Source organism: Rattus norvegicus, chromosome 14 (genome assembly GCF_021556685.1).
Source record: "Rattus norvegicus strain SHRSP/BbbUtx chromosome 14, alternate assembly SHRSP_T2T, whole genome shotgun sequence".
Taxonomy (NCBI): Eukaryota; Metazoa; Chordata; class Mammalia; order Rodentia; family Muridae; genus Rattus; species Rattus norvegicus.
Window position 1 is genome coordinate 37,011,936 of NC_141547.1, and position 10,595 is coordinate 37,022,530.

The window sequence follows — 10,595 nt, forward strand, 5'->3', positions numbered from 1 at the left end:
GCATATATACATATATATATGCATATGCATATATACATATGTATATACATATATGTGTATATGTTTATTAGAATATAGTTCTTAAACTATCAGAAATTCACTTCTACAAATGTCTGATGTACATATGACAAGATTTGTTCAATTCATTAATCAACCACGTAGGTGGAAAATTAGCTCAAAATCATTTGGAGAAATGGCAATTTATATAAATTGTATAAATCTGTATATTTGTGTGAAGGGTGGAATTACATGTGACAGGTCAGAGTTCAGAGGGAAATTTCAGATGTTTGTCCCTGCTTTCCACTGTGTCTTGAGACAGAGTCTTCATTGCTCAGGACTATGTACACAAGGCTGTCTGGCTTACAAGCTTCTGGCCATCCTTCTTTCTGTAGCTCATACCTTGCCATAGTAGCACTGGGGGTTATAAATGTGTTCAATTGCTCCTTGCTTTATGTTCAGGAATTCAAACTAAGACATTCACACTTGCATCAAAAGCACTTCTACTCATGGAACCATTGTCTGAGCCTCTTGTAAGCACTTTTTAAAAGTAATGCATTCTAGAATATAATGGGTAGTTTTGATACAGAGGTGTTGCATGCCACATGGAAAAAGAAAACTTCTTACATTTTCTGCTGGGCAGGAAGTTACAACTTAGTATGGAAACTTAATAGTATTTAGTCACTAACCCAACAGTAAATAGCAGAATTTACATTCAGGTAAATTATGGGGAAAACAAAACAAAACAAACAAATAAACAAAAAACCCATAAAACCTCACATCCCTTGGATGGTCTGCTGATACATATGCCTTTATAACATTGAAAAACTGTACCATCCTTCTGATTTCCAAGTCTTGAATAAACTTCTGAATGGTAAGTTTTTGAATGCCTCCATCACATTTCTGAGTAGAAAGCCATTTGGTATAGCAAATTTAAGACAGTAATACTTGGTATAGCTTCCAACCAGTCAGGACCTCTGTGCTGTTATTTTCCTTCTCAACAAAGTGAAGTGACACTGAAATTTCTCCCAGTTGAAAAGGACTGTAATTCCATTTGTCAAGCACAAGGAGAATTCTGAAAAACAAAATGTATCTTGGTCATTTAGCAAGTGTGTGACATTAGGCAACAGCACCCCCTGAAGGTCCTCTAAGGGTTCTGGGTAAAGCAACCTTTTCGTTAGCTTAAAAGGTTGAAAGAACTCCTCATGAGAGAGGTTTGGAAACACCTCCTGTCTGAACGTTATTTTATTAGTGTAGAGATGTTAAACTGTTGAAGGCAACACTGCCTAAGAAGTCTTAACAATAGTTCTGTCTATACAATAAATATTTACTTCTGCTTTCAATTCTACGGATCAGTGTGGAATTTCTGCTTGTGTCTATTTAGCTTCTCGGGCTATTTACATTATTCTCTTAGCTGGAACAGACACATCAGCGTGTTGTTCGGTGTCAATGGGGTAAGTGATTACATGCCAATGTTTCTTTTACCCTATAAGTTAAGTTGGATGTTTTCTTCATTGTCTTGGTTGCAATATTTTAAGCTTGATGAAATAAATCAGAATTCTTCAGGTAGATTTGTGTATGACATACTACCATTAACACACTGCACACTATTGGCTAAGGGAAGATGAAGGTAAAATTTTGGGGAAATTGACTCCATCTCTTGATCGGGGAGGAGTGTGCACATTACATGAGGCATGGCTATAAAGAAGCTCTATGGCTTGGAATATGCTTACGACCTAGAATTTACAGGACTTCAAGAAGTTCTAGTAGAAAACTTGTCCGAGGGAATCTTTAAGAGTCTCTTAAATACTCTTCCACCTTTTTCTGGAGAGCAGATAAGTTATTGGTGTCAGCTTCATCTTCTGACCTTGCTGTTACAGTTCATAAATAGTCAGTAGGGGTATGAGAGCCACTGTCACAGTTTAGATCTGTTCATTCCATATGCCTTAGGTAAAGCCTTTCTGAGTTGGTTTTGACACTTAAATCCAGCTAATAGGAGCACTCATTTGTTATATATATGTCTGGGATCCTGTCAAGTACAATTTTCTTCTACACTTTCTTTTCTGGTTTGCTTGTTTTATTTATTTTTTATTTTATTTTATTTTATTTTATTTTATTATTTTTGTCCTGGGGAAATACTTCTTGCTTAAGTTCTCCTGAACATAGCTCAGTGTAGACTTTAGGAAATCTTTCTTCAACCTTTGTCTCTTAAGTGCTTTGTCCTATAAATGCTAGCCACTGGTAGTCCCTCACATTCTCAAGTCATCTGTTTTGTTCCAGGGGTCTACTGCATTTTTTTCTGTGTCAGTTTTTGTTTTGTTTTTGATTTCCTGCCCCACAATATGGAAAGTCTCATGGTTAGTTCCTCCTCTCTCAGTGATTCTCGCCCTGTGTTATTCGAGATCAGTGTCTTCTGATGATGACTTGTTTATATATTTTATCTAGGTCCTTTCTCATCATTCCAACCAGAAAAAAATTAGTCTCTGTTATTGTACAATTGGAGTTGGAAGTCATGCATCTTTAGGTTTAGCATTAGAGAAGATAAAGTTTTCTACACACACCTCAACTTTTTTGATGAAGAAAACAGTACAAAACTATCAAGCTAAAAACAGAAACCCACTCGCACATGCTCATGCACACACACACACACACACACACACACACACACACACACACTCCTACTATGTATTCCATTAATAATTCATCACTTTCCTTCTCCATTTACTTTCAATTATTTAACTTTTTATTTACTGATTTTGCATATATGTATAGGTTTGCATGCGTGTGCACATATGTAGTGATCAGAGAACAACTTTCCAGAGTCATTTCTCTCCTTCCATCATGTGAGTCCTAAGAAATGGTACCCCAGTCACTGGGCTTGTCAGCAAATGCCTTTCCTGGTTGAACCTTCTCGTTGCTCCTGCTTAGTATTTTGTCCCAGTTTTTCTTTCAATATATTTACTTGTCTTATATTCTTTTAAGTCATCATATGTGGGTATACATAATTTATTTCCTGCAATAGTATACACACTTCAAAGGTATTTTTGTTCTTTCTGATGTTTATAATATTATAGAATAAGTTAAAATTGATTATTCTTTTCTATAAAATGGGATTTAAGAATAGTAGAGAGAAAGTTTAGGGTATAGAATGGTTATCTCCAGCCTTCAGGTTGATTTTTTATTTCAGTTGTGTCCTCTGAAATTAGCTGCCATGTGTTAGGTTAAGGTTCTCATTAGCTCAGCTGCCATCAGCTGGGAGGAATACTCCAGAAGGACATGAAGAATGTGTTCTAAGCCTCTCCAGGTCTGCTTTGGTTCTGTTTTGTGAAACTGCTTTCTTCTGTTTTCGAGCTCAACTCATTGACCTTGAAGTCATAATTCACAAGTGCAAGAGGTGTGGAGTGAACCTCTAAACAGCGTCCAAGTGCAGTACTGAGAAATATAGTTATAAAAAGTGCCCGTCTCGCCAAAGTTAGTTCGTATATGTATTTGCATATTTATAAAATTGATGGTCTATGTGGCCTGCTTTTTCCTGTCACCCATTCACAAGCTTCTTCTCAGTTCTCTGGACTTCTCCATCTCCTTACTTACCATTTAACATGGCTAGAAATAAGCAATGCTTTTGCTTATTAAATGGCTACAGAGAATTTTAAAATGGTTATAAAATGGTTATTTTTTAGACCCAAGTAACCACATATTTTATCTTTGAATTGTGTACAGATCTACACCAAATAACATAATCCATGTAATTTTTAATGTATCTTTTCAGAATACACATGCTAATTTGAACATGAGGAAAAGAACAAATGCATTAGTCCACTCAGAATCAGATGTCAACAGCAGAACTGAGGTGGGGAACCATTCCAGCAAGACCACCGCTGCCCAGGAGTCTTCTGAAACCACTCCTAAGGCCCACTTGGCTTCCAGTCCAAATCCATTCAGCAGGGCAAATGCAGCTGAGACTATCTCTGCAGCAGCAAGAGGTCTTTCGTCTGCCGCATCGCCCTCTCCTCACGGGACACTGCAGCCAGCTCCTTTGCGGTCGGCGTCTGCTCGCCCGGCATTTGGAGCTAGACTTGGGCGCATTAAGACAACAGTTAATACGACAGGGGTGCCTGGGAATGTGTCAGCCACACCTCCTCCCTCTGCTCCACCACCTTCTGGATCTGGCACAAGTAAAATAGACAAATATGCTCGTATTCTCTTTCCAGTCACATTTGGGGCATTTAACATGGTCTACTGGGTGGTTTATTTATCTAAGGACACCATGGAGAAATCAGAAAGTCTAATGTAATTTTGTTGCTAAAGCAATTTCATAACCGTGATGGAAATACAGACTGTCTTTTTAAATGTTTTTAAAGGTAAGTATTCTTTACTAAAATAAAAATTCTATGTCATTTTTTCACTTTAAAAAAATACAAGGCAGATATGGAGAGAGTTAATAATCTCTTCGGTGGCTAGAAAGTGAACTGCCTTTGCTTATAGAAAGAAGGTTTTAAAAGAATCTATTCAGTGTTCAAATGAGATAGAACACGGAGCATTACGGAAAGTAGGAGCAAGAGAACCAGAGCCAGAAGGGATATGTGGTACACATTTTTTGCATTGAAATTTGAAAAAAAAAGACTGAATTTTTTAAAAATATAACCCATGAAATCAAACAGACACTGAAAACTTCCCAATGGCACTGCCCTTAACCAGAACTGTGTGCTGGAAGTCATATGCAGTGACCTCTGCAGTCTTCATAGTACCAGCAAAGTAAGACCTTCTCTGTTAAACACAACGCTGGGAAGAGGAAAACGGAACAAAACAAACACTGATCAATACATGACACCTCTGCTGCATCAGTAACAGACACCGACCAGGGCAAATGTGTTTTCTGGCACATGATTGGTCAAACAATACTTAACAGTTGACTTGAAATGTTGTGCTTCGAGCCAAAGTTAAATTCATTGTATAAATTCTTTTTCCTAGTAAGTCATTCAGTTATGTACTGTATACATTGACCACATAGTTCCTCAGAGCCTGGAACCTACTGTGTTCTAGGTGCTGTTTAGAGAATCTTCTAAGGAAGCTCTCTCACCTTCACAAAGATACTTCAATAGTAGGACAGTCAATGCATGTTAAAGAACCATAATTTAGCTGAGGACATTATGTTCTTTAATGAAGGCCATTTAGTTAGCGTCAGACAATATAGCCAATATATTTGTTTCTCCTGAGCTGACAAAGGAAAACAAATAAAGTTCTTATAGCAGCTTGGAGATAAGTACATGTTAGTACAATCTAGATGATTGGTTCTCAAACTATAAGGAATTACTGATACAGGTTGTTCTATAGGTGAAAAAGTATTATATACCTGAAACATATAATTCTGGGCACTGGAAAACCTAACGTATTACCTGTGTCAGATTTGATTCAGGTCACATAATAGTTTGCCCACTGTACCAGAATCATCCAAATAAAAGACTGCACAGGCCGTTTGTCTGCTTACCCCAATAGAGAGTACTACTAACTGCTGAAATGCTAACGTCCTCCCCAGCTTCTGTGCTCTGAACATCTGTATGTCTGGCATGTTTTGTATTTGTTTTTCTGAGAGTTTGATAAGAGTTTATAACCAAGCTACTTTAAAAATTAAAGAAGCAACTAGAGAAAGAAGAGAATAAAAATATCATAGCCTGAGGTGGGATGTCAGTGAGTGTTATGCAACATATCTGGGTTTTCAAGTGCTGACTTTTCCTTTTCATCATGGAGGCTTAAGCCTAATTGAATCATTGCAGCTTTTAAAATAGCTCAATCCTGGTTGATATTTTTGGTGTTTCACTTCCAGATTCTTTTTCCTGTATCTCTACCTGTTCTTGGTATGTGTAAATGAATGTGGTCTGGGTGTGGGAAGGGGAAACATTTGATAGAAACGCCCATCTTATAGAAAGAATCTCTTATTTTCTGGGGTAAAATTATATTGATTCATATGAACTTCTGAGTTACTGCATTGGTTTGTAATGGTTGCCCATGAGACTTATAAAAATTGAAAATGTCAAATTTTAATTGACTTCCAACTGAGAATTCGTTCTTTTTTTTATTTCTAAATGTTTTGTAGAATTAAATCCACTTTAAAGTTGAAAGATGTTGAAGACATCTTTACTTATAAATTGATTCTAGCAAAATGGGGCCTGGGAAAATCTGTAAATATGTTTATACATTTAATAAAAAGTACTTGTACATAAAATCTTATAATAAAATCATTTCATGAGTGTTAAAATGGTTTTGGCCTTTGGGCCAATGCTTAGAGCTATGATGGGAAGCCATCATCACTTTTGTACTAATGCATGATCTTATTGATTTAGAGAGAAGCACTTTCCCCTTTTTTTTCCCTTCCCACTGTCTTTCTTTAAAAAATCACATTCTTTCTCTATAAAGTTTAAACACTTTATTGGCCTCTTAAATTTTATGGGTTTAAAATGGATTGAAAAATAACTGACTCTTCCTATCTTGATACTTCAAACCTGTGATTCCATTTTTGGTGAGGCTGACGTGGAGGAATGCCATGAGTTTGAGGCTTCAGAGTGAGTTCTAGGACATTCTGGGACAGAGTACAAACCAGTCTTCAAACACAAGAGCAAACGAAACCTTGGGTGAATAAAAAATAAAAATTAAAAAACAAAACACAAATAAACAAAGTGAACTCCCCTACTCTGGGGCTGGGGGAGAAGAAAGAGTTTTTGAATACTACCACAGGTAGCGTTCAGGCTGATTGCAAACCTGAGTTTCTCCTTCCTGTTTCCCAAGTGTGTGGATTGTACAAATAGAAGACTAGAAAGGACTTAAGAGCCAAGTAGCACGTTTTTTTTTTGCTCGAAGACTACATTTACCGCAACTTTTAATCACTAGTATACAGAATCTATCTCATTTGCTTGTGGCATTTTTAATAATAGCACATGGCTTGTTGAATTCTTTTCATTTTGTACATCATTTATATCTTTCTCATAACTCAGAAGCACACTGGGTATTTTCGTGTGAAGGTTTAGTCACCTTTCACCATCATTTGGAAGAGGATTATGGGTTCTCAAAGTACTGAGCAGCTCAGAGTCAGAGGATAAATCTGTTTGAGAACGATACCTTTGGTGTAACTCCATCTCTAAAGCTTGAATTTACAATGACTTATATTTTACTGGAGAACACATTAATCTTGGTTTTCATTTCCATGGTGTCAGGTTCTAGTTGTATATTAACTTCTAGTTTCCTCCTTGCATGGCTAGTTATGAAATACATTTTCATAACTAATCAATAGTGAAAAAAAACTTCTTTCTTGTTCACAGACCTAATGCTTTCTGTAATATAGACTTTAAAACGAGCTTCGCGAATCCAAAAGGAAAGCAGAGCATCGCCCTCTTTGATAGGAGAGATGAGTCACAGATCAGTTACTAATGATGATAAATGCAGTAGGCTGGAATGAACTTCTGAAAGGTCATTTTTCAATCATCTTCCTTAGCAGAGATGCTATTTCAAGTAATACATAGAACATGTGTGTATTTTACTTTTTTCTATAAGCCAGGCAATTCTTTCTGGCCCAGGAAGGAAGGTAGAAAATGTCTCCATTCTCCAGTTTCCTGATTCAACTGATCTTCACATCTAGTGTTGAGAATAATTTGCAGTGGGAAACAAAAAGAAGAGGATGCACTTGTTTTCATGTTCTGACCACACTAACATTCAGAATGAGTCCTACAACCACCCCAGGGCTGAAAGCGGGGATTTAAACAGTCTTCAATTGGTTTAAATTTCAATATTATATGAATATAATAATAAATTAAAGCATATTCTTACAATAGATACACTCTACACTCTATATCCTGGGCCACAAATACATTATTAAGGAGAAGTTTTATATTATTACTTCAAGCTCTGACTTATTTCCAAGTGAGATGCCTTTATCATTCAAACAAGGTAAAAATTTCTTTCTCTGTATATTAACTATTTGCTCCCCCATAAAAGATTTTACCATTTAAAGATGAAAGAATATTGAGTATTTTTCCTTTTCTCTCTCTTTATCACTCAATGAGATCCTACTCAATGTTGGTTTAATTTTAAGGTAGAGCTAAAAAAAAAAAGGCCATTCTATGAAGATGCTCACAGTTTACCATTGAATAAATACATAGGTAGATTAGGAACTGCTGTGTGTGATAAATGTGTTGAGTTCAGAGCCAGGCCAAGATCAGGACTCTTAAAGCTACAATCCTCAAGGTATTAGAAACCAGTGTCTTAAAACTGAAATTTACTGCAGAAACCAAATACACAAGGTGTAAATAAGTGGACTCATCTCAATAATGTTTTCTTTTGTCTCAAGTTCCAGTTTTCCTAAGCTGTCTAATATTAACAGGGAACAGATGCGTGCAACTGTGACTGTGGCAAGGAACGTTTTGACAGATGAAGCTTCTCAGGGGTGGCCGTGAACTGAAGTTTGTGATCCGAAGTTCTTCCAGCCCAACTCCCCCAACACCCACAATTGAAAGTACATTTTCCTTCTGTAGTTACCTGGAACATGAAGGATTTAAAATGTCAAGCTAAGCTCTTCCTGTATTGATACAACTTTGAACCCAGGGAAGTGTATGTTGTTCGTAGTAGCAGGAAGTGGTAGAAATAGATAAGGGAGAATATTTTGGAAATTACTGAAAAAGATTGAACTTTACTCCAATTAGTGATGATGGGTTAAAAATATTACAGGATATTAAGGAAAGACTAACCCACTTCCGCTTCTGTTTGAAGAAAGCCCACTGACTGCTGTTGGAACTTTGGTTGAAGAACAAGTGAGTCTTTTTACTTTTCCAATTAACCATTGACTTCCGTTTCTTTTTTAATCCTGAGAGTTTCACTATTATTTTGATATAAGAAATTTGTCTTATTACAATGAAAGGTAATTGAATACTGACAGCAAATCCTGATATCTGAAGTATGCACATGCATTTATACATTTAGTAATCTGCCTATCATCTGTCTAGATGGATACAGAGAAGAGATATGTGTGTGAATCACACACATATACATTAAAATGATTAAAATAAAGAAGTCATAAACTTGAGAGAGAGCAAGAGGTGCACAGGAGTGATTGGGGGAGGAAAAAGTAGGGAGTAAATGATAGAATTATATTACAATTTCAAAAATAAGAAATACATTAGAAACAAAACTAATTAAAAATTAAAAGCAAATAGTCTGGGGGATCACCATAAGTCACAATTGAAGGCTGGTGTAGTCTATAACTCAGAGAGTTCAAGGTCAGTCAAATCTGTGTATAGAAAACTTGTCTTCAAAAGCCTTGCCTCTTCTTCCCAAACAACATGCCACACACACACACACACACACACACACACACACACACACACACACACACACACTAAAATACAGTTGAAAATGCAAGAGATCAGAACCAATGGAGTCCTACTAAGGTGAGATCTCCATTTCATAAACATGATGCCTGATACCTTTGTAACAAGATCTGCAGAGAGTAATAGAATGGTTAAAAGGTATAATTTTATAAATGGTGAGTCACGTATACAGTCATTAAATATTCAAAAGTAAAACTGCTTTTTTCCTCTTCAGCACTGGAAAAGGAACCCAGAGTTGCACTGTATGATAAGCAAGCATGCTGCCACTGTGTTATTCTTTTTTTCCCTCATCTTTATTAACTTGGGTATTCTTTATTTACATTTCGATTGTTATTCCCTTTCTCGGTTTCCAGGCCAACATCCCCCTAACCCCTCCCCTTCCCGTTCTCTATGGGTGTTCCCCTCCCCATCCTCCCCTCATTACCTCCCTCTCCCCAACAATCACGTTCACTGGGGGTTCAGTCTTGGCAGGACCCAGGGCTTCCCCTTCCACTGGTGCCCTTACTAGTCTATTCATTGCTACCTATGAGGTTGGAGCCCAGGGTCAGTCCATGTATCGTCTTTGGGTAGTGGCTTAGTCCCTGGAAGCTCTGGTTGCTTGGCATTGTTGTTCATATGGGGTCTCAAGCCCCTTCAAGCTCTTTCAGTCCTTTCTAAGATTCCTTCAATGGGGGTCCCGTTCTCAGTTCAGTGGTTTGCTGCTGGCATTCGCCTCTGTATTTGCTGTATTCTGGCTGTGTCTCTCAGGAAATATCTACATCCGGTTCCTGTCGACCTGCACTTCTTTGCTTCATCCATCTTATCTAGTTTGGTGGCTGTATATGTATGGGCCACATGTACCACTGTGTTATTTGTACTAGCCCTGACCTCTGTCTGAGCTGTTGGACAGTTCTTGGACTTCAATTCTTCTTCCTCAGCTTCCCAAGTAGCTCTGGATAATTAATTTTTCTTGTTTATATATGGAAGATTCTCTTTATTTTGAAATTTATTCCTATATAGGATAGCTTTGAATTCATAACTTTCCTGACAGCCTCCTGAGGACTTTAACTATACTTAACTTAAGGAATTAATTTTTTTCCCAGGTTAAGAACCAGGTAAAAACAAGTGTTGGTATTTAGATAGTTTTATCAAAGCAAGAGGGTTTTAGATGCTGTTTCTTTTATCTGAGATTTTTATTTCAGGAAAGTTCTCTCTTTTTACATGTTTAAATAAACTTTTTTTTGG

At 37.0% G+C, this 10,595-nt stretch overlaps 1 protein-coding gene across 4 annotated transcripts in view; it reads left to right on the forward strand.

Annotated features, from left to right (window-relative positions):
• The window catches only part of Gabra4 (gamma-aminobutyric acid type A receptor subunit alpha 4), a 77,311-nt gene extending 71,091 nt beyond the window's left edge, over positions 1 to 6,220 (forward strand). For 3 of the 4 annotated variants that reach the window (XM_087582138.1, XM_087582140.1, XM_087582139.1), the window contains one exon: positions 3,767 to 6,220. In XM_087582138.1, the coding sequence (XP_087438264.1) occupies positions 3,767 to 4,291 (525 nt within the window). In that variant the 3' untranslated portion in view covers positions 4,292 to 6,220. The remainder of the gene's footprint in view (positions 1 to 3,766) is intronic. The other variant, NM_080587.3, reaches the window with a different exon arrangement.
• The last annotated feature ends 4,375 nt before the right edge of the window (positions 6,221 to 10,595 follow it).